The sequence below is a fragment of the Pelophylax lessonae genome, assembly GCF_965119305.1.
Source record: "Pelophylax lessonae genome assembly, chromosome: 2".
NCBI lineage: Eukaryota > Metazoa > Chordata > Amphibia > Anura > Ranidae > Pelophylax > Pelophylax lessonae.
Genome location: NC_138769.1, coordinates 737,164,859 through 737,189,322, shown reverse-complemented (window position 1 = coordinate 737,189,322; position 24,464 = coordinate 737,164,859). Strand labels below are relative to the sequence as shown.

Sequence of the window (24,464 nt, the reverse complement as noted above, 5' to 3'; positions counted from 1 at the left end):
CAGGGATTTATTCATACAGACTTGTGAAGAGAATGACAGGTCCACTTTAAAAGACATATATTCTTAAAATACAATTGTTCCTCAGAGGGTGAAAACGATGATAAGAAGCTAAATTTTATATTTCATTGTCTAATATTTTTGTCTCCGTTATACAGGTCAGCTTCAGATACACCAGACCCTACAAGGAAGTAATGGAGGAATCACTAGTATAGAATTCGATCCCTCGGTATGTGTCCATAGTAATGGCTCAGTGTTCTCTGTACAGCACTGCGGTATATGTCAGAGCTATACAAATGTATAATAATAGTGTGTGACTGTGGGGGGGCATTAGAGAAATTTTTGTTTATTAAAAATCTCACAAGCATAATAAAAATATATTTACATATATACAAAATAAATAATTATATATATATATATATATATATATATATATATATATATATATATATATATATATACACACATACAAACAAAAATAGCTTACCTCAGCATAGAAACAGAAAATTGTTACTATCATGACTAAACTCAACAAAGCCCTAACCTCCACCTAAACACCCCCTCAGGCTAAGAAACTATTTACACATTTATCCCATGCATGCAGCCTTTTTTCAAAAATCCAATCTTATAAAAAATCTAGAGGACGTGAAAGGACAGGAAGAAAAGACGCACACCCAGAGACTGACAGACAGCAGCTACGGGGACCTGACATTCCTCCACGCCTTTGTCCAGGCTCCTTGCTGCCACCTGTCCTTCTCAAGAACCTGAATCTTCCCAACCTCATCCAGAATGTTGTGCACCACCACCTCGACAGGAAGGACTTTTTCCGAGTGGAAACCTGACACCGTGCATTCCACGTGAAGTTACGGACTACTAAGCTAACTAGAAAAAGTGTCTCAAAATCAAAATCCTGATGCGTCTCAAATGACCCGTACAACCACTCTGCATAACTCAAGCAGGAAAGGAAAGGGATACCCAGAGCCCCACCCACCCCCTTATAGACTTCTATATTGAAGGGGCACTGGAGCAAGGAATGGTTCATCGTCTCCTCCACACCGCCATACTCCACTCTTGGACAACCACGGTTCTCTGCAGAGCGATGCTTCAAGTTGCCCTTCACATAGAGTCTGCCATGGAACGAGAGCCAGGCCATATCCCGAAACTTCAAAGGGATTCTCTCCAGATTAATCAAATGCAGACCCTCCCTCATAACAGGGCCTGGGCAATCCCTCAAGGCCAGAAGATTCAACAACCCTCCTCTCCAGGGCCTTCCTAGGAAGAGACTTAATTTCCTCTGCCATCACTCGCTACTGCTAAAGCATTTTCAGGCACGGAGCAACGTAAGCCGGGAGCTTACCATGTCAGACCCTCAGACTTTTCACTGGCCCACCATTCTCCCAGCATAGCAGAAAAGGCCTTAACCAGGACTGAAAAATACCAACCCACCCAGGTGGTTCTTCTGCCAGCATGTTACCAAAATTATGTTTAAAAAACATCAGAGAACAAAATACCACCGGGTTGACCATACCTAAGCCACCCATCCACCTGGGATGGTAGGTTACAGATCTCTTAATGAGGTTCAGTTTGTTCCTCAATAACATCTGGAAAAAACAGCTGTAGATCTTTGCGTAGAGAGACACTGGCAAAACACAGACCAAGCTGACATACAGAATCACAGAATTGGCATCAGCATCTTGTAGCCTGCTTTCCCAATTTGTAAGGCCATAATCGCCGGGACCAAATTTGATGCCTAAAACTTTAATTTCCTGCCGGGGCTCTGGGAGGATGTCTGGAAGCTCAAAGCTATCGCCTTCCTCTCCCATCCAGAAAACCTTACTCTTATCCTGATTAATAAGAGTATAAGCTCCTCTGGTATAGAGACTGATGTGACTGGCTCAATGGTCTCTGTGGAGTACTGCGATATATTTCAGAGCTATATAAATGTATAATAATAATAGTGTGCAACTATGGGAGAACAGTAGAGTGTAAGCTCCTCTGGTACAGAGACTGATGGGACTGGCTCAGTGATCTCTGTACAGCACTTTTTTTGTCAAAACTTAATTGAACAAGCTGAAGTCAGAAGTTGATTGGCTACCATGCACAGCTGCACCAGATTTTGCACTCTTCGGTTTTAGTAAATAAACCCCAAAGAGACCTGATTGATGATTGAACTCAATTAGAGATACAGTGTATGTGATATCATCTTTTTGTGTGATACATCTGATGGTATGCTCTGCTCTCCTCCGGGGTCTAAAGCACATGTGTCATACACAAGGCCCACGGGCCAAGGCCAGCCCTCTAGGCCATTTCATGTGGCCCTTGCACCCAGGGCTTTTTTTCAGCCAGAACATGGCAGAAACTCAGAGATCCCTGCCTGCTCTGCACTCACTGCGGGTACATGGGAGATGCAGGTGCAGTGTAGGATGGCATCAAGTGATAAGCTGAGAAGGAGTGGAAGTAAGATCTGGACAGCCTGTGAAAGAGAGCTGAACTCTGCACTCTGTATGCAGCACACCCCTAAACTCTGCACACGGTACGCAGCAAACCCCTGAACTCTACACTCTGTATGCAGCAAACCCCTGAACTCTGCACTCTGTATGCAGCACACCCCTGAAATCTGCACTCTGTATGCAGCACACCCCTGAACTCTGCACCCTGTATGCAGAACACCCCTGAACTCCCCACTCTGTATGCAGCACACCCCTGAACTCTGCACACTGTATGCAGCACACTCCTCAACCCTGCCCTCTGGATGCAGCACACCCCTGAACTCTGCACACTGTATGCAGCACACCCCTGAACTCTGCACACTGTATGCAGCACACCCCTAAACTCTTCACACTGTATGCAGCACACCCTTGAACTCTGCACTCTGTATGCAGCACACCCCTGAACTCTGCACCCTGTATGCAGAACACCCCTGAACTCCCCACTCTGTATGCAGCACACCCCTGAACTCTGCACACTGTATGCAGCACACTCCTCAACCCTGCCCTCTGTATGCAGCACACCCCTGAACTCTGCACACTGTATGCAGCACACCCCTGAACTCTGCACTCTGTATGCAGCACACCCCTGAACTCTGCACTCTGTATGCAGCACACCCCTGAACTCTGCACACTATATGCAGCACACCCCTGAACTCTGCACACTGTATGCAGCACACCCCTGAACTCTGCACTCTGTATGCAGCACACCCCTGAACTCTGCACTCTGTATGCAGCACACTCCTCAACCCTGCAATCTGTATGCAGCACACCTCTTAACTCTGCACTCTGTATGTAACACACCGGAAACTACCTGTTATTTAGTGCACCTCTTCAACTCTGCACATAGGGCACCCTTAAACTCCACACATAATCCACTCCTGATATGTATTGCCCTTTTAAGATCCTCCCACTGTGAAAATGTATGAATGAAATTGAGTTTGACACCTCTGGTCTAAAGGAAACAGCAGAGGGCGCAAACTAACTGCAGTATATAGAAAAAGACTTTAATAGGAAAAGTATTTTACTGTATACTGCACTTAGTTGGCATCCTCTGCTGTTTCCTTTTTAGAGATTACTTCAGTCTTATTGAGGAGCTACCAAGGATATCTTTGGATCTATGGTCTTTTCAGTATATCCCTACACCCCTACAGTGCATTCATGTGTATGATTATGTTGTGCCTTAGCTGGATTACTACCTATGCCATTCTCAATAATTGACTGTCTCCTCCAGGGTCTGCAGCTCCTGGCAGCGTCTTTTAATGGGTCGGCTCATCTCTGGAAGCTGGATGGTAGATCCAAGGTAAGATCCACTCTTATTTTTGATTATCTGTTCCAGGCTAGTAAATGGACATTAGACGTCTTCCACTTTTAAAAGGGTAATGTTTAATCTGCTTGTATTTTGCCTTCCCTGGTCCCCTTCGCTTGTCAACATAATTACATTTTTCATTAAATACTTTCCAATTTCATCACCTACCTTATTTTAAATCTGGTGATGTCATCACTGGGTCTCTATGCTTTTCTATGCAATGCAGGTAGCTCATGGCTGATCAGAGGGGCTGGCAGGGTGCTGTAGTCTAAACCCTTCACAGGGAGAATCTTATGTCCTGAACTGTATGTCTTTTTGAAAATGAATGTAAAGCAGACGTTCAGTCATGAGTATGACTTCCTCTCTTCTGCCTCCTCCTTTCTACCCAATTTGATTTTTTTTTTCAACAATAAATCTTTCTTTCTTTAATGTTTCAGTTTTACTTTCTGCATCCTGGCCTAAGTGAGAATGATGTGGCAAGCACAATATCTGCACATATCTCTATAGATTTTGTAGTAGGTAGTTCTGAGTGGATGCAGCCTTTATAGACCTTGAAGTAGGCCATTCTAAGTGGGTGGAGCCTCTATAGACCTTGTAGTAGGTGGTTCTGAGTGTCTGAAGCCTCTATAGATCTTGTAGTAGGTGGTTCTGAGTGTCTGAAGCCTCTATAGATCTTGTAGTAGGTGGTTCTGAGTGTCTGAAGCCTCTATAGATCTTTTAGTAGGTGGTTCTGTGTGGGTATAGCCTCTATAGACCTTGTAGTGGTTGGGTCTGAGTGGGTAGGGCCTCTATAGACCTTGTAGTAGAAAGTTCTAAGTGGTTAGAGCCTCTATAGACCATGTAGTAGATAGTTCTGAGTGAGTGGAGCCTCTATAGACCATGTAGTATGCAGTTCTGAGTGGATGGAGCCTCTATAGACCTTGTACTAAGTGGTTCTGAGTAGGTGGAGCCTCTATAGACCTTGTAGTGGTTGGGTCTGAGTGGGTAGGGCCTCTATAGACCTTGTAGTAGAAAGTTCTAAGTGGTTAGAGCCTCTATAGACCATGTAGTAGATAGTTCTGAGTGAGTGGAGCCTCTATAGACCATGTAGTATGCAGTTCTGAGTGGATGGAGCCTCTATAGACCTTGTACTAAGTGGTTCTGAGTAGGTGGAGCCTCTATAGACCTTAAAGTAGGCCATTCTACGTGAGTGGAGCTTCTATAGACCTTGTAGTAGGTGGTTTTGAGTGGGCAGAGCCTCTATAGATCTAGTAGTGGTTGAGTCTGAGTGGGTAGGGCCTCTATAGACCTTGTAGTAGAAAGTTCTAAGTGGGGAGAGACTTTATTGACCTTGTAGCAGATAGTTCTGAGTGAGTGGAGCCTCTATAGACCATCTAGTATGCAGTTCCGAGTGGGTGGAGCCTCTATAGACCTTGTAATAAGTGGTTCTGAGTGGGTGGAGCCTCTATAGGCCTTGTAGTGGTTGAGTCTGAGTGGGTAGGGCCTCTATAGACCTTGTAGTAGAAAGTTTTAAGTGGGGAGAGACTTTATAGACCTTGTAGCAGATAGTTCTGAGTGAGTGGAGCCTCTATAGACCATCTAGTATGCAGTTCCGAGTGGGTGGAGCCTCTATAGACCTTGTAATAAGTGGTTCTGAGTGGGTGGAGCCTCTATAGGCCTTGTACTAGGCAGTTCTAAATGGGTGGAGTCCCTATAGACTTTGTACTAGGCAGTTTTGAGTGGGGGGAGACCCCTAGAGACCTTGTAGTAGGCAGTTTTGAGTAGGTGGAGCCTTTATAGACCTTGTAGCAGGCAGTTGTGAGTGGGTAAGGCCTCTATAGACCTTGTAGTAGGCAGTTCCGAGTGGGTGGAGCCTCTTTAGACCTCTATTTAAAGAAATGTTGGGAATTAACCCCCTACCCCCCAGCTGAATCAGTATTAAAAGAAACTTCATCTCAAAGCCCCCTTTAATTGCCTAAAGTCTTGGTCATGTGACATGCTGGATCTTGAGTCTTCTACCATTTTCACCTCAAAGAAGAATTGGCCTTATTTAGATGACAGCGTCCCTTCTTGGGTAGCATGGACCTTTCCTATTGGCCGTTCTTAGGCTTAGGGGGTTATTTTAGGCTCCAGAAACCTGCACAGCATGATGCCATGAAAAAGAGGCAACCAGTCAATACGGGAAACAGACTGCAGCAGCGTTGGACCACGCGGTCATCATCCTTGGAAGTGGTAATGGCGAGGGACACAGATAGCGGACTTTGATGTGCATAAAAGAGATTTAGAAGGTATTTATTGTAGAAAAAAATATGGAGAATGGGTGAAAGATGGGTGGTAGAATGGGTGGAAATCTGGTGAATAGGTGGAAGAAGGATGTGGGAGAAGAGTTAAAGAGGAGCTTTATTTCCCCATGTTTTTTTGTTTTCCCGGCTCACCTTTTTTGCTAGCGTTATCCACAATTGCCTGGCCAGTGAGTCCAGTGTTGTATTGTTGTGTGCTGTCAAGCACCAGGGCCGCCATCTTCATTGATGAAATCCTGCCTGGGTCAGACAGCTTGGCCCCCCGATGACCCACCACTGGGACCACCCTCCTCCAGCTTCTGTATGGAACTTGAAGCCATATATGCCCTAAACCTATCTCCAGGTAAAGCTCTATGACCCCAAGCCTCCGTTCTCGCCTAGGTGAAGATGACTACAACTCTGCTCTAAAGTTTCCTAGGATATGCTCATCCCGTTTTTCAGGAGACTTCATCCTCTAGTCTGAACTTTGCCTGGTAATAGTTTGTAAATGGGGCCTATTCAGCACAAAAAGGTTCAATTCCTCCTTATTGAGTAGAGCCATTTTTAATTTTCAGGAAACTCTGACCGGACACAATGGGAAAGTGACGGCGGCCAAGTTTAAGATGTCGGCGCACCGTGCGGTCACCTGCAGCATGGACCGTACCATCAGGGAGTGGGACCTGCAGAAAGCAGCCTGTGAGTCAAAGCCGTGACCTAACCATACATCCTATATCTTTTTTAGGAAGAGAAGTAAAAATGTCTGGTCTTCTCATTGCTTGTAATTGGGAAGTCAGTAAATGGTACAGATCCATTGGGTTTACAATTTGTAATTTGGTGAATCTTGGTGTAAAACAAAAAGAAAATGGAGACGTTGAGGACCTTGGACACCTCCATGTAATTTTTTTCAGCCCAATTCCGCAGACTTTACACAGCAGAGGGACTATAGTCTCTTGTAACATAACCCTGGGCTGTGCAACCTCCCTCTCTTGCTCTTTTTTGTGTATTTAAGTCTGCAGATACATTGTATCCATGCTTAGTTTCAACAAATTACATGTGTGTCCCATAACCAGACGGAGAGATTTGATTCCTCAATTTAATGTTCCATATTTCTGCTCTGATTTTAGCCAGCCATATTGGAAAGTGATGGTAAGACGGAATGTTGATACAGATCTTGTTCATATTTAACTGTTAGAACTACTTTATGGAGCAGAGTTTGTGCTGCTTGAGGGCCCATTCAATCTGTGTGTTACACGCAATGCGTTACTGTGCATTAAAGAGACCCTGTCACCACCTTTCCAAAATGTTTTATTCCCTATTGATGTCTCTGAACTAGGAAATATGACCCCCCTCCCTTACTTCAGGTTCTCTTCTGGTAGTGTCTAATTACTTTCTGTGCTGGCCCAGCTCCTTTGTCCCTCCCCTCACCTGCCCTCAAGCTGTGAATGGACCCTCAGAGCTCACGGTCCTTGTGTTACGGCAACACAAAGCTGTGAATGGGCCCTCAGAGCTCATGGTTCTTGTGTTACTGCAACACAAAGCTGTGAATGGGCCCTCAGAGGTCATGGTTCTTGTATTACAGAATCACAAAGCTGTGAATGGGCCCTCGGAGCTCAAGGTCCTTGTGTTAGAGCAACACAAAGCTGTGAATGGGCCCTCAGAGCTCATGGTTCTTGTGTTATGGCAACACAAAGCTGTGAATGGGCCCTCAGAGCTCATGGTTCTTGTGTTATGGCAACACAAAGCTGTGAACGGGCCCTCAGAGGTCATGGTTCTTGTATTACAGAATCACAAAGCTGTGAATGGGCCCTCGGAGCTCAAGGTCCTTGTGTTAGAGCAACACAAAGCTGTGAATGGGCCCTCAGAGCTCATGGTTCTTGTGTTATGGCAACACAAAGCTGTGAACGGGCCCTCAGAGCGTATGGTTCTTGTGTTACAGCAACACAAAGCTGTGAATGGGTCCTCGGAAATCATGGTTCTTGTGTTATAGCAGCACAAAGCTGTGAATGGACACTCCAAGCTCATGGTCCTTGTGTTACAGCAACACAAAGCTGTGAATGGGTCCTCGGAACTCATGGTTCTTGTGTTATAGCAGCACAAAGCTGTGATTGGACACTCCAAGCTCATGGTTCTTGTGTTATGGCAACACAAAGCTTTAAATGGGCCCTCAGAGCTCATGGTTCTTGTGTTACAGCAACACAAAGCTGTGAATGGGCCCTCAGAGCTCATGGTTCTTGTGTTACGGCAGTGCAAAGCTGTTAACGAGTACTCAGAGCTCATGGTTCTTGTATTACAGAATCACAAAGCTGTGAATGGGAAAGGGGGTTTTCATCTCTAGGATGCCCTATAGTAAGGTTTTGCCACCGTCCCTGTGAAATTGTTGTGTTTTTGGGTTTGGTGCCTCAAACCAAGGTTGTTGGGACTTTAAGGGCAAGAGTAAACAAAGTAAAGTATCATAGAATAAAAATTGAACAATTTATTTTCAAGAAAGTTTTACAAGGTAATAGACAAGTCCATCGGTGAGAGAAGTGAAGAAGTTAGAAAGGTAGGTGACAAGGGGAAAAATAGTGACTTTTGAGGAACATTTGTCTCTGTTGTTCCATGCGTGTAGTTCAGGCTTGGAACTTTGTTCAGAGGAAAATGTCCAGGAGATTATTCTACGCGTTTCGGCTTTATAGGTATTAGCCTTTTTCAAGGATAAGTCACCATGTATCTTTCTTTTGTCTGGTCCATGTGTGAAAGGTTTTCCCCAGGATTCTAAGTCGCATCAGGAACTAAGGCTGCTTAGGCTAAATCCATATAGATTAGCTGTACTGGTAGAATCCAAAAAAGGAGTTCCTCAAGATGAGAAAGTTTGTAGTTTTTGTCAGGTATAGCAGAAAAAAAACGGTTCAAGGTGCAGCATCTCCCGGGGTGTTGTCTCTCCCTCAGCTGGAGAGAAGACATGGTTCTTGTGTTACTGAATCACAAAGCTGTAAATGGACCCTCAGAGCTCATACTTCTTGTGTTACGGCTACACAAAGCTGTGAATGGGCCCTCAGAGCTCATGGTTCTTGTGTTACGGCAACACAAAGCTGTGAATGGGTCCTCAGAGATCATGGTTCTTGTGTTACGGCTACACAAAGCTGTGAATGGGTCCTCAGAGCTCATGGTTCTTGTGTTACGGCTACACAAAGCTGTGAATGGGCCCTCAGAGCTCATGGTCCTTGTGTTACGGCAACACAAAGCTGTGAACGGACCCTCAGAGCTCATGGTTCTTGTGTTACGGCAACACAAAGCTGTGAATGGGTCCTCAGAGCTCATGGTTCTTGTGTTACGGCTACACAAAGCTGTGAATGGGCCCTCAGAGCTCATGGTTCTTGTGTTACGGCAACACAAAGCTGTGAACGGGCCCTCAGAGCTCATGGTTCTTGTGTTACGGCAACACAAAGCTGTGAATGGGTCCTCAGAGCTCATGGTTCTTGTGTTACGGCTACACAAAGCTGTGAATGGGCCCTCAGAGCTCATGGTCCTTGTGTTACGGCAACACAAAGCTGTGAACGGACCCTCAGAGCTCATGGTTCTTGTGTTACGGCAACACAAAGCTGTGAATGGGTCCTCAGAGCTCATGGTTCTTGTGTTACGGCTACACAAAGCTGTGAATGGGCCCTCAGAGCTCATGGTTCTTGTGTTACGGCAACACAAAGCTGTGAACGGGCCCTCAGAGCTCATGGTTCTTGTGTTACGGCAACACAAAGCTGTGAATGGGTCCTCAGAGCTCATGGTTCTTGTGTTACGGCAACACAAAGCTTTAAATGGGCCCTCAGAGCTCATGGTTCTTGTGTTACGGCAACACAAAGCGGTGAACGGGCCCTCAGAGCTCATGGTCCTTGTGTTACAGCAACACAAAGCTGTGAATGGGCCCTCAGCGCTCATGGTCCTTGTGTTACAGCAACACAAAGCTGTGAATGGGTCCTCGGAACTCATGGTCCTTGTGTTACAGCAACACAAAGCTGTGAATGGGTCCTCGGAACTCATGGTTCTTGTGTTAGAGCAACACAAAGCTGTGAATGGACCTCAGAGCTCATGGTCCTTGTGTTATAGCAACACAAAGCGGTGAACGGGCCCTCAGAGCTCATGGTTCTTGTGTTACGGCAACACAAAGCTTTAAATGGGCCCTCAGAGCTCATGGTTCTTGTGTTACGGCAACACAAAGCGGTGAACGGGCCCTCAGAGCTCATGGTCCTTGTGTTACAGCAACACAAAGCTGTGAATGGGCCCTCAGCGCTCATGGTCCTTGTGTTACAGCAACACAAAGCTGTGAATGGGTCCTCGGAACTCATGGTCCTTGTGTTACAGCAACACAAAGCTGTGAATGGGCCCTCGGAGCTCATGGTCCTTGTGTTACAGCAACACAAAGCTGTGAATGGGCCCTCGGCGCTCATGGTCCTTGTGTTACAGCAACACAAAGCTGTGAATGGGTCCTCGGAACTCATGGTTCTTGTGTTAGAGCAACACAAAGCTGTGAATGGACCTCAGAGCTCATGGTCCTTGTGTTATAGCAACACAAAGCGGTGAACGGGCCCTCAGAGCTCATGGTTCTTGTGTTACGGCAACACAAAGCGGTGAACGGGCCCTCAGAGCTCAAGGTCTTTGTGTTATAGCAACACAAAGCTGTGAATGGGCCTTCAGTGCTCATGGTTCTTGTGTTACAGCAACACAAAGCTGTGAATGGGCCTTCAGTGCTTTTACAGATCTTTGCCATCCTGTGCCCCATACAATGTCTGACTTTTTCCTCTTGCACTCTCCCCCCCCCCCCATCCCCCCAGGTATCCGACAAATTCCAGTCTCCTCGTATTGCAGTGATGTGGTTTGTTCCGATATGTACACAATCAGTGGTCATCACGACAAGAAGATCCGGTTCTGGGACAGCAGGTACCCAATCAAGAAAAAATGTCACTGAGGCCAAATTATTTTCTTAGTGTTGGATGGAATGGCAAAAGAAAAGGAATTGGCAGCACTCCAGGTTGAGTCAAAATCCAGATTTATTGACTGGACATCCAAATATGACAATTGTGACAAGGTAGACGCGTTTCACAAAGCTGAAAAAGGTGTGAAACGCATCTACCTTGTCACGATTGTCATATTTGGATGTCCAGTCAATAAATCTGGATTTTGACTCAACCTGGAGTGCTGCCAATTCCTTTTCCTTTATCAAGTTTTCATGGAGGCGAGCCAGGGCATGCACCGGTGTGAGTCATCAGGCAATCACACCACCTTGAGCAGTGAGTTCTTGTCTTTTCAATTGGATGGAATGGTGACGGGTTAGAACCTTTGTTGGGTTTTTGTTCCCCTTACTCATATTGACACTTGGCCATGAGGTGAAGGAAAGTCTTCTCAGTGGGGACACAACAAGAAATCATAGGGCTGGTGTGGATGTGGGAGGTCCTGCTCATGGTGGGATTTTAGGTCTACTGGTGAGGAGCATTGTGAGGAAAGGTCTCAGAAGCTTCTGATCATTATAATTCTTCTTAATTTGGAAATGTAGATACAAAAATGATCCAACTTGTTTTGGGGTTAGACTCTTAAAGCGGAGTTCCGGCCTCAAATACCTTTTTTAACTAAAAATACCCCTATAATACTAATCCATCGGCCTTTACAGAACCGCTATTCTCATACTTACAAGGTGTACAGTATTGGATTTTAGTCAAAATCTTACTTTCTCTTACGTCCTCCGACAGTCACAGCCCACTCATACAGTCTTCACTAATGGGGTATTGCTTCCTCTCCGCAGGAGTATCTAGGCATAAGACTTGTAAAGAACAAATCATCTACATAGTCACACCCATGGGGGCTGTCCTTCTGGTCCAATACCCCCCCCTGCAATAGCCATCCCAACTCAGTTTGTCTTCTGCCTAGCTTAGGAGTAGATAGGCTTCCCTGTGCTGGGGCTACAGTCTCAGCCTTCTTCTTCATGTCTACACTGCTTTGGGACATCCCCATTAGTGAAGACTGTATGAGTGGGCGGCGACTGTCGGAGGACGTAAGAGAAAACTGAATTTTTGTAAAATCTTACTGTAAAATTCCTTTCTCTGAGTCCTCCGACAGTCGCCGCCCCCGCCCCTCTTTTGGGGTTTTTTCTACACTTTACTGCTTGCGACCAAACTGAGTTGGGATGGCTATTGCAGGGGGGTATTGGACCAGAAGGACAGCCCCCATGGGTGTGACTATGTAGATGATTTGTTCTTTACAAGTCCTATGCCTAGAAACTCCTGCGGAGAGGAAGCAATACCCCATTAGTGAAGACTGTATGAGTGGGCGGCGACTGTCAGAGGACTCAGAGAAAGGAATTTTACAGTAAGATTTTACAAAAATTCCGTTTTTAAAAACGCTGTCTGGGCGCGGCCATCTTAGACGTGGGCATCTGAAGCCACAGTGTAATCTGCTGTGTCCTACTTCCTGATTCCAGGGAGTGTTCTGGGAGTTCTTCCTGATTCCAGCCTCCTGGGAGTGATGACAAACAGCTCCCAGGATGCAATGCAAAGGTGGAAGTGATGTCGGTGGCCGTGGCCACAGAGGTGGTGAGAAGGAGGAAGTACAATCAAAAATGCCCTGAAAATAAGGTAAGGGACCCCCGAATAAAATTTGAAAATGCCCAATTGTTGATCAGCATAGCGAGCACTCCAGGAATCACTAAAGTGGCAAAATAGGCCGGAACTCCACTTTAAGAGCAAAATACTTGGCACTGTAGCTGAGGGCATGGTTGGTTATGGAGCCTGGGTGAGATAAACACCTCCAAGCAAACAGAGCAGAAGCTCAGCTTCATCCAAGGTATCTTTCCCATAACCAACTACTGGGGGGGGGGGGGCTTTATGCCCTTGGCGCAAGACATTCGATGCCTGAGCTCCAAACAGTATTATCCGTCCTACGTTTATCCAAGTTCTCGTCCTTGCTTCCCCTGTACAGGTCAGAGAATTGTGTCCAGGAGGTGACCCTGGAAGAGAAGATCACCTCCCTTAGCATCAGCCAGGACCAGACGCAGCTCCTCAGCTCTTCCCGCGATGATGCGCTCAGTCTGATCGACCTGCGACGGGGGGAAATCCAGCAAGTCTTCCGGTACGGTTAAAGACCACCTGTCATGAAATATGGAGGAAATAATTTTTTGAGGCTAAGCTGGGGCAACCACTATTTTCAGAAAAAGGACAGGGACAGCTGCTCCTGTATTTTTCCAGTGACTGGCCGACCTATGATGTTATTTGCATCACAGGCAAAATTTGGATCATTATTAAAGTGTATCCAACTTCAAGAACAAAATTCTAATATATTACCAGTCCTTGGATATGGTGGGTGCATTTTTTTTTTACCATGATTTTATCCCTTTATTTTTAATCAGTGCTTCTGCCATTAACATTCTTCCTGTCCTAGGGTGGCTGTACAGGGTTTTCACCCTGGGAACAGGACTACAGAACACCTCCCTCTCTCCACATCTCCATAACATGGGGGGGCTGTTCTGTAGTTCTTAGGGATAGCTGGGATCAATGCAACTGATAAGAATGCTTCACAAGATATCAGTGTTTAAGATTTCTGGCAGCATCATCTGTATTTTTTTTATTTTAATTTTAAAGTAAACCCTTACAATGGGGCATTAAACGGACCAAAAATGGAATAAATTGTAGAAGATCATTGTTGGGGTTTGCAGACACTTTAATGGGTGCTGACCGATTTAAAAGGCACACATTAATGCAGCTCTGCAATCATTAATACACCATTTCTCTTTCGTTCATTGACGGACACAGCTCCTAATCTTCATAGCCATTGGGTTATACTGCCCCCTACAGGAGTAGGACACTAGGCATAAAAAGAATCTGGCTACGCCTATGGGCAGTCCCAGGGGGTATACACCCTCTCCTTGCTATAGGTACTTAGTTTTTTTCTGCCTAGTTAGGCGTAAGGACCTAGTTCCTTGCTGGGATCTCTAGTCATGGCAAATTTTTTCTTTTTTAGATAACATTTTTTTTCTTCTGTTTTTTTTCCCTGTGAGATCTACAATCAACCGTCGGATTGGGCGACGGGCTGGGTAATCTAGATCCAGTCTGGCCAGCGAGTGTGCGCAGACCTCAGCTCCGCGCTACTTCGTCTGCAACATAGCCCCACAGGACGGGGGCTGGCCAGCGAGTTAAATGGCTCGCGAGGTCGCATACGACAGGGTCTCGGCCCGAGTCGCAGCGTTTCTCCTGGCTGACAGCCCCTCCTATTTCGATGGCGAGGGGTTCTGTCTAGAGCGGTGCCCGTCTGGTTCCTGGTATGGTAAGTAGCTGTCCTCCCCCTCTCCACCTGGAGGGTTTTGGGGTGGATGTGGGCCCCTCCTTGAAACAGTCGGACCCCCGGGTTCCCCTCCTTCCTGTCAGGCACCCCCCTTTTTATCTGTCCCCCATCCTACCCCCACCTATCCACTTATGCTGGGGCTGTGTGAGTGGTCTGGTCCACCTCCTGGGGTGGGAGCAGGGCGCTGTGCTGGCGATGTGGGCCAGGGGGGGTGCACCTCTGGCGACTGGATGATCGGCTGTGCGCGGAGGGGTTGTACCTGGTGGGGGCTCCTGCCAGGGTCCCCGTCCTGCGTGGGTCTGTCCTTGAGGCTTATGGATCCCTCCTGGGAACCCCATGGTGCCAAGCGGGGTTGCCATTTTGCTGTAGCCTGTGTATTCCTCTGCTCGGTTTGTTTAGTCTAGTGGCCATTTTGTGGTGGGTTGCCATTAAAAATAGCTATGACAGTGGACCCTGTGGGCGACGATTTGGTGGTCGGTGCCCCTCCCTATCCCCTGGTGCTGACTCCTGAATCTTTTAACTTCCTGATCGCCGCACGTGGAGTGCAGATTATCCTGGTGGCTGCAGGTGCCTTTTTCTGCTGGGTGGTGAGTCTGGTGGGTTTCTTTCCCTCTCTGCTGAGGATCGCTTAGTGCTTGTGCCTGGCGACCGGGTGATGCTGCCAGTGCAGTGGGGGTTGTTCTTTTGCAGTGTTTTACACTTTTTGTGGGGCCCGCCTGGTGACTCATGGAGTGTTTGGAGCACATCCACCACCTGACCCCCTCTCTGAGGCTGCGGGGCCCTCCGGATCCCAACCATCCATCGATGCACTGTTGGTGGTCCTGGAGTCCTTTGTGTCCCGGGTGGAAGTGGTTTTCAGGCGATGGGCTAGAAAAAAGCTCCCCCCGCCTTCCTCTGCCTCATCTGTCTCATGAGATCCTGAATCGGATTCGACTGCCACAGGCGTGGGTCCACGACCAATGCCCCCGAAATTCTCAGATAGTGAGGATGATTCCTCCACATCTGCAACTGCGCACAAAAAAGGTGCTGGTGAAAGCAGTGATTTGTATCTGTGCATGAGACCTTGAAGATGAAGTACGCAGCTGCAGCTGCAAAGGAGGCGCAGTTTCCCTTTGGCACTCACAAGCCATCCAGAGCGGCAAAGGTGTTTCCTTTCCCCACCTATTTTAACAAAATTGACGTTAAAGAGTGGGGAAGACCAAAGACTTCTAAAAATACCTTGACTGATCTTCCCTTTGAAGGGGATTGCCTGTCTCACAGGGGCAAAGTGTATTTTTCTTCCGCAGGCTACTAAGGGCAAGGAACCTCGTCGTAGACGTGGGTCCTCCTTCTCGGCTCATAAGAAGTTTTTTCGTCCCTCAGGGTCGACTGACAAGGGCTCAAAGCCTTTCAGGGCCTCCTCTGGAGAATCCAAATGAACCTAGTCTGGCAAGCCGAGAGCGGGCTTCTCCAGACCTGTGGACAAGGCTCCTTCAGCATGAAGGTGCACCCTTACCTGTATTGGGGGTGGGGGGATGTCTTTGCTGGTCTCCGGACCTGTGGACTTCCCTTTTACAAGACAAGTGGGTCCACTAAATTATACGGTCCGGCTACAAGATCGAGCTTTGCTCGTGTCCCCCGACAAGGTTCTTTCCTTCCAACTTGCGCCTGTCCCCGGATCGCTTACAGGGTCTGTTTGGGGCAGTACAAGACCTGTTACTTCAAGGGGTGATTTTTCCCAGTTCCGACTTCGGAACATTTTCAGGGTTTTTACTCAAACCTGTTTACACTTCCCAGGAAGGTGCGTCCAGTCCTGGACCTCAAGGCACTCAACTGCTTTGTGCAGATTCAGAAGTTCAGGATGGAGTTTATTCACATCGGTGGTGGCATCCCTGCATCAGGGGGATTTTCTTGCCTCTATTGACATCAAGGATGCTTACCTTCACATTCCAATATGTGCCGGTCACCAGCGCTTCCTCTGCTTTGCCGTGGAAGAGGAGCATTATCAGTTTGTGGCATTACCGTTTGGTCTCGCCTCTGCTCCTCGGGTCTTCACAAAAGTGTTAGCCCCGGTACTAGCATTGTTATGCCAACGGGGGATTGCGGTACTGGGCTACTTGGACGTCCTCCTTCTGCGATCGGAGTCTCCTAGTGCTATGGTGGAAAACCTGGAAATCGCCATATGAACTCTGAAGTAGTTCAGGTGGATTCTGAATTTGCAGAAGTCTGGTCTGGTTCCGTCCACAAAGCTGGACTATCTGGGTCTGACTCTGGACTCGGCCTTAACCAAAGTGCTACTTCCTCTGGACAAAATCCAGAAATTGCAGGCTGCAATTGGTCTCCTGCTGTCCAGCAGAGGGTCATCCCCTCGAACTTTCATGCAGGTGCTGGGCCTGATGGTGTCTACCTTCGAGGTGGTTCCGTTTGCACAATTCCATACAAGGGAGGGAGCAAAGGGAGATTCTGGCCAAATAAGACAAGATTTAAGTCTCTGGACAGTCTGATCCGGCTGAGCCGGGGAATGAAGGAGTCCCTGATATGGTGGCTTCGTTCTCTGGTGCTCCGATTGGGAAAATCCTTCCTCCCCTTGTATTGGACAGTGGTCACCACAGATGCCAGCCTGCCAGACTGGGGAGGCATCCTCAGCAAAAATTCTGCTCAGGGGATCTGGATACTGCATGAGTCTAGACTACCGATCAATGTCTTGGAACTCCGAACGATCAGACTGTACCTGAAACAGGCATTCTAAGGTGGGTAGAGCAGTTTCTTTCCAGCCCTCTCCGCCGTATACATTCCCAGGGTGGAACACTGGCAGGCGGAATACCTCAGTCGGCAGGCGTTGGACCAAGGGGAGTGGTCCCTTCATCTGGAGGGGTTTCATCAGTTGTGTCTCCGGTGGGGCATCGTGGAGGTGGATCTGTTGGCGTCCCGGGCTCAACAGAAAGGTGCATAGGTTTGTCACGAGAGCCTCGGTCACGGGATCCTCTGGCAGACACCACAGACACTCTGGTGGCCCGTGCGGTCAGTATCATCTGATTTTAGCCTTCCCTCCTCTCAAGCTTCTGCCAAGACTTCTACGCAGGATCAAAGCAGAAGGGATTCTGGTCATCTTAGTGGCTCCGGACTGACCTCGCTGGTCTTGGTACGCCGTTCTGGATTCGGCTGGTCGCCGACGTTCCTTGGAAGCTTCCTCTCGGAGGATCTGCTGTCCCAAGGGCCAATCTTTCATCCTGCCTTACTGTTGCTGGCTTTGACGGCTTAGCTGTTGAACGCCAGGTGCTGATGGATAGAGGTTTATTTGAGTCGGTGATTCCAACGCTGTTAAAAGCTAGGAAATCTACTTCTAGGAAGATCTACCATCATACGTGGAAGACGTACATTGCAAGGTGTGAGTCTCTTGGGGTTCATCCTCGCTTCTTCTCAGTGGCTCGGATCTTGACTTTCCTTCCATGGGGGGTTAAATAGAAATTGGCCTTCAGTACCACCAAGGGCCAGACATCAGCTTTGGCAGTCTTCTTCCAACAACCCTTGGCCACATACTCCCTGGTGTGTACCTTTCTTCAGGGTGTCTGACATTTGGTTCCTCCAGTGCAGTCTCCAGTGCCTCCTTGGGACCTTAATTTGGTACTTTCAGTCCTCAAAAAGTCTCCCTTAGAGAATCTTTGGGAGATTCCAAAAGATGTCCCTTGCTTACGCTGTCTCAGAAGGTGGCCTTTTTGGTGGCTATCACCTCTGCGCGCAAGGTGTCGGAACTGGCGGCATTATCTTGTCACTCACCTTACTTGGTGATTCACAGAGATAAGGTGGTTCTTCGCCCCTGTCCGTCGTTCCTCCCAAAGGATGTCTCTGATTTTCATTTGAATGAAGACATTGTACCTTCCCTGTGTCCCAGGCCAAAACATCCGAAGGAAATTGCCTTGCATGCCTTGGATGTGGTCCGGGCAATAAGGGTGTAACTGGCAGCTACAGAGTCTTTTTTAGGAAGTCAGACTCACTATTTGTGCTTACGGATGGGCCTCGAAAAGGGTTGTCCACTTCCTCTGCGACCATTCCCAGATGGATCAGACAGATGGTGATTGAGGCCTAATCCATTAAGGGTCAGGTTCCTCCTTTCCCTCTCAAGGCGCACTTTACTCAGGCGCTCAGTGCCTCCTGGGCCTTCCGTCATAAGGAGTCAGTGACGCAGGTTTGCAAGGCGGCCACCTGGTCGTCGGTGCACACTTTCCAAAGTTCTATAAAGTGGATGTGTTGACATCTGCAGATGCTTCTTTTGGCCGCAAGGTTTTGCAGGCTACTGTTTAGCCTGGGGAATTTATTTTATTTTTTTTGCTGTTCCCACCCCTCATGTTTACACTGCTTTGGGATGTCCCAATGGTTAAGAAGATCAGGAGCTGTGTCCATCAATGAATGAAAGAGAAAATGGGATTTTTGACTTACCGTAAAATCCATTTCTCTGATGTTCTTTGACGGACACAGCACCCACCCCTCTGTGGAGTTGTAATTCTCCTGACACTGCTTGTAACAAAACTGAGTACCTATAGCAGGATGAGGGAGTATACCCCCTGGGACTGCCCATAGGTGTAGCCAGATTCTTTTTCTGCCTAGTGTCCTACTCCTGTAGGGGGCAGTATAACCCAATGTTTATGAAAATCAGGAGCTGTGTCCGTCAGTGAACATCAGAGAAATGGATTTTACAGTAAGTCAAAAATCCCATTTTTACAAGTGATGTAAGTTCTCCGACATGACCTGGTATCATGTATTCCCTGTACAGCAGGGCTGCAGTATGAGAGGAAGAAGCAGCACAAAGTGCCAATCAGTTAATGTGCAATCAAGAAGCATGCTAATAGAAGGAGAGAGCAGAGGGACAGAGGGATGAGCTCATCACTGTGCTGCTTCTCCTTTCACTGTCCAGTCACAGGTGAGGGGTTAGTCCAGGTCAACTTGGGCTCAAAGGAAGTTGAATGAATGATTCTGGTTATCAGACCGAGGACATCTAACAGCAAAAAAAGGACTGCAGGGTAAATCTCTACATTTGCTGCAAAAACGGTCTTTGTACTTTTTTTTTCATTTTATCTTGTTATTTATGGCCAAAAATGATTGCCATTTTTTATATTTCATTTTTGTAGAACTGATGGATTCAAATGTGGCTGTGACTGGACCAAAGCAATATTAAGGTAAAATGAACAATATAATATAGTGCTAAACATACAGTATAACTTGTGTGTATGTATGTATGTATATATATATATATATATATATATATATATATATATATATATATATATATATATGGTGATAACCTGTAATGACAATATTCAGTTTATTTTAATTCAATTTTTTCATATCCAATTTTACATGTGGGCCCAGTGGTGGGATTCAAAAATTTTAGTAACCAGTTCCGACTTTCAATGCACAGTGCCCCCTTTCAATGCACAGTGACCGGCGTGCCCCCTTTCAATGCACAGTGACCAGCGTGCCCCCTTTCAATGCACAGTGGCCAGCGTGCCCCCTTTCAATGCACAGTGGCCAGCGTGCCCCCTTTCAATGCACAGTGGCCAGCGTGCCCCCTTTCAATGCACAGTGACCAGCGTGCCCCCTTTCAATGCACAGTGACCAGCGTGCCCCCTTTCAATGCACAGTGACCAGCGTGCCCCCTTTCAATGCACAGCGACCAGCGTGCCCCCTTTCAATGCACAGCGACCAGCGTGCCCCCTTTCAATGCACAGTGACCAGCGTGCCCTCTTTCAATGCACAGAGACCAGCGTGCCCCCTTTCAATGCACAGTGACCAGCGTGCCCCCTTTCAATGCAGAGACCAGCGTGCTGCGTGACCCTTTCAATGCAGAGATCATCGTGCCCCCTTCAATGCAGAGATCATCGTGCCCCCTTCAATGCGGAGTGAACAGCGTGCCAACTTGCCAAGCCCCCCCCCCCCGAGACCAGTGCACTTGAATTACCTGTTGTAGCGGCGGCTTTTTCTCTTCAGTCCTCGCGTCTCCTCGAGTCCTCCCGCCTCCTCCTCGGCCAATGGCATTGGCCGAGGAGGAGGAGGATCCGTGTGACAATAGCGAATTTTCATTCACTATTGTCACACAATGGGTGGGCTCGGGGTGCACTGCTCTGCTCCCCGAGTCCACCCTTTCCTACTAGAGCCAAATTGTAATAGGCGGGGAGTCGGGGACTGTCTGGGAGGCGGCGGCGCGGCAGCCTGGAGGAGAAAGGGGTGACGTCACTGGTTGCTAGATGCTAAGCGGCTCTAGCCTAGCAACCAGTGCAGTGTGTGGGCTCTGGCCGCCTCCCTGCAGAGAGAGAGATCGAGGACAGAGAGAGCAGCAGAGCTGTCAGCGGATCAGGATGATATACAGATAGTCACAACTCACAAGGCGGTTCTGCAAACCTCCAAATATTTAGTAACCGGTTCTGTGGAACCGGTGCGAACCGGCTGAATCCCACCACTGTGTGGGCCAAGTTGTCAATCAAAAATGATAGTTGCAGAGGACAAACCGTTTTACACTGCCATGGGTGCTTTCATATCCAGTTATTTATATATGTCTCCACAATTACATGCGAGCCAAGCTGACCAGCAACAAGAATTTGTCTCATTTACTTGTGGGCCAAGTTGTCCAGCAAAAATTATTTACACATGCTGCCACCTTTCTATACAGGCCAAGCTGTCCATCAAAAATTCTTTGTCTCCTATACATGTGGGCCAAGCTGTCCAGCAAACATTTTCTTTACATTTATATGCAGACCAAGCTGTCCAGTAAAAGTTTGTCTTCACATTTACAGGCAGGTCAAGCTGTCCAGTAAAAAAAAAAAAGCATCTCTCATTTACATGTGGGCCAAGCTGACCAGCAAATATGTTTTGTCTCCACATTTATATGCAGGCCAAGCTGTCCAGAAAGAAATGCATACATCTCCACATTTACATGTGGGCCAAGCTGTCCAGGAAAAATTTCATGACTACACATTTACATGCGAACCAAGCTGTCCAGTAAAAAAAAAAAAAAAGAATTGTCTCCACATTTACATGCGGGCTAAGTTGTCCAGAAAAAATTGGGCCAAGCTTTCAAGTAAAAAATTATGACTATACATTTACATGCGGGCCAAGCTGTCTAGAAAAAATTGGGCCAAGCTGTCCAGTAAAAATGTAACCACATTTCCATGCAGACCAAGCAGTCCAGTAAAAATTATTTACATTTACATGCGGGCCGAGCTGTCCAGCAAATATTTTTTGTCTCCACATTTCCATGCAGGCCAAGTTGTCCAAAAAAACTAAATACGTCTCACACGTGGGCCAATCTGTCCAGTAAAAAATAACTTTTTAAATAACTCTACACATTTATATGCAGGCCAAGCTGTTCAGCAAAAATTCTGCATCTCCACATTTACATGCAGGCCAAGCTGTCCAGAGAAAAAAAAAAAAAATTGGCCAAGCTGTCCAGTAAAAATGTATGACTTTTACATGTGGGCCAAGCTGTCCAGAAAATTTTGGGCCAAGCTGCCCACTAAAAATTATTTTACTAAAATAGGGTCAGCTGATGAGGTCAAGGCCTCTTCGGGAGGATCTAAGCGACCTTCTGCAAAGTGCGCCCTCACCTGTGCCTTGTTTGGGGGGACGTCTTTGCTGGTTTCCAGGCCCATGGTCCTCCTTGGTGCAAGACAAGTGGGTCCACAAAGTGAGTTTTGTTCTTACCCTCCAAAAAGGTTCTTTCCTTCCAATGTGTGTCTGTCCTGTTGACCTTCGCAAGCTCTCTTTGTTACTCCTGTTACTTCAGGGGGAGATTGTCCCGGTTCCAACCTTAAAATGTTTTCAGGGGTTTTATTCGAACCTGTTCACCGTCCCGAAGAAAGAGACTAAGGTGCGTCCAATTCTGGATCTCAAGGCCCTTGTAATGGAACCGCGAGCCCACGATGTGCTTGTGTGCTTCCGTCAGAATACCGCTTCCTTCAGTCTTGAACATAGATATCAGATATCCTAGCCGCCCCATACAAAACTAGCCGAGAATAGCTTGTATATGATCTGGAACATTTATTGAACAAACTCACACTGAATATATACCACACCAGATCAGGTGCCTGATTACATAATCATATGCAGATAAAATTGTGGACAGAAATATAATTAACATATCTAAGTAACAACCAACACAAACAGTATTCTACTTTCCAACTAGCAACTAATAGATGACAGTGATTTCATTAACTTGAGCTAATTAACTAGCAGACTTGCCATTATCGAGCTTATGAAGTACAATAGACATTATTATAAGTGTAAACACATCCCCACAGTAGACAATAGATGAGTTAATCAGCACAATCAACAATGTGTGGAAGCCAGGTGGTTGAGCTGATGATATTAGCATCTGCTATGAGTCTGACTGTGCAGAGCAGTCCCCTATTGGCAATAGGCAGCTAGGCCTTTAACATGGATCCTAGGCCTAGAGTCCCAGAGTCTGTGTGTCTTGGGGAGATGTGGACTTGAATCCAAAGTAACATTACTCCAAGGGTCCCCCCACCATACTCCCCACAAAGAGCAGTGTTCCCTCACAAGCCAGGGCCCATAGTCAGTAGGCAAGAGGCTAGCCTGAAGTCCCCTTCAAAAGCCCCTGTCCCGAGTGAGTTTGTCATAGCCATGAATTGCTTTGTGCAGGTACAGAAGTTCAGAATGGAGTCTATTCGCACGGTCATGGCATCCTTGCATTAGGGGGATTTCCTTGCCTCTCTCGACATCGACGCTTACTTACACATTCCAATATGTGTCTGTCACGAGTGCCTCCTCCGCTTTGCCATGGGAGAGGAGCATTATCAGTTTGTGGCATTACCCTTTGGTCTCACCTCCGCTCCTCGAGTTCTCATGAAAGTGTTGGCCCCAGTGCTAGCATTGTTAGTGGGGCATCGCAGTTCTGGGCTACCTGGATGACCTTCTCTTGTGAGCGGAGTCCTCTACTGCTCTGGTGGACAACGCGAACATCTCTATACAGACTCTGAGGGAGTCCGGCTGGCTTCTGAATCATCAGAAGTCTGCTTTGGTTTCTTCAACAAAACTGGACTATCTGGGTCTGACTCTGGACTCAGCTCTAGCCAGAGTATTTCTTCCTCTGGACAAACTCCAGAAATTGCATGCTGCGATTCATCTCCTGCTATCCAGAAAGTGGTCATCCTACCTTGGAGGCGGTCCCATTTACACTGTCCCATTCAAGGTCCCTGCAAAGGGAGATCTTGGCCACATGGGACAAGTGTCCAAAGTATCTGGACAATCTGACCCGGCTGAGCTGGTAAACAAAAGGGTCTCTAGTCTGGTGGCTTCGCTCTCCAACTCTTCGTCAGGGAAAATCCTTTCTCCCTTTGTATTGGAAAGTATGTCACTTACGGAGGCCAGTCTGTCCGGGTGGGGAGGTGTCCTGGGTCGGAGCTTCGCTCAGGGAAGAGTCCAGACTCCCGATCAATGTCCTAGACCTCCGGGTGATCAGACTGTGCCTGAATCACTAGACGGATCGCCTTCAGGGGTGTACAGTGCAAATCCAATCGGACAACGCCACAGCCGTGGCTTATGTCTATCACCATGGTGGAAAAAGAAGTGTGTTGGCAGCTCTGGAGGTAGCCAGCATTCTCTGGTGAGCAGAATGCTTTGTTCCGACCCTCGCCGCCATACACATTCCAGGGGTGGAAAACTGGCAGGCTGATTATCTCAGTCGGCAGGAATTGGACCAAGGGGAGTGGACCCTTCATCCAGATGTGTTTCATCAGCTGTGTCTCCGGGGGGCAGCCCCGAGGTGCATCTGTTGGCATATTGGCTCAACAGGAAGGTGCATGGCACAGTCACGGGATCAGCTAGCGGACTCCACAGACGTGCTGGTGGCCCCTTGGGATAGTATCGTTTGATTTACATCCTTCCCTCCTCTCAAGCTTCTACCGAGACTCTTGCGCAGGATTGAGGCAGAAGGGAGTCCGATCATTTTAGTGGCCCCAGACTGGCCTCGCCGGTCTTGGTACGCCGACTTGGTGCGGCTGGTCACCGACGTCCCTTGGAGACTGCCTTTAGGAAGGGTGTATTGTCCCAAGGGCCGATCTTCCATCCTGCTTTACAGTCGCTGGCTTTGACTGCTTGGCTGTTTAAAGCCAGGTGCTGAAG

The 24,464-nt window shown here is 47.4% G+C and overlaps 1 protein-coding gene across 1 annotated transcript in view; it reads left to right on the top strand.

Moving 5' to 3' along the window:
• Positions 1-24,464, top strand: part of ATG16L2 (autophagy related 16 like 2) — a 134,091-nt gene that overhangs the window by 80,929 nt on the left and 28,698 nt on the right. Inside the window, exons 11-16 of the mRNA XM_082244580.1 lie at positions 156-226; positions 3,718-3,786; positions 6,626-6,746; positions 10,856-10,961; positions 12,993-13,142; positions 19,457-19,504. Coding sequence (XP_082100706.1) covers positions 156-226; positions 3,718-3,786; positions 6,626-6,746; positions 10,856-10,961; positions 12,993-13,142; positions 19,457-19,504 — 565 coding nt within the window. The remainder of the gene's footprint in view (positions 1-155; positions 227-3,717; positions 3,787-6,625; positions 6,747-10,855; positions 10,962-12,992; positions 13,143-19,456; positions 19,505-24,464) is intronic.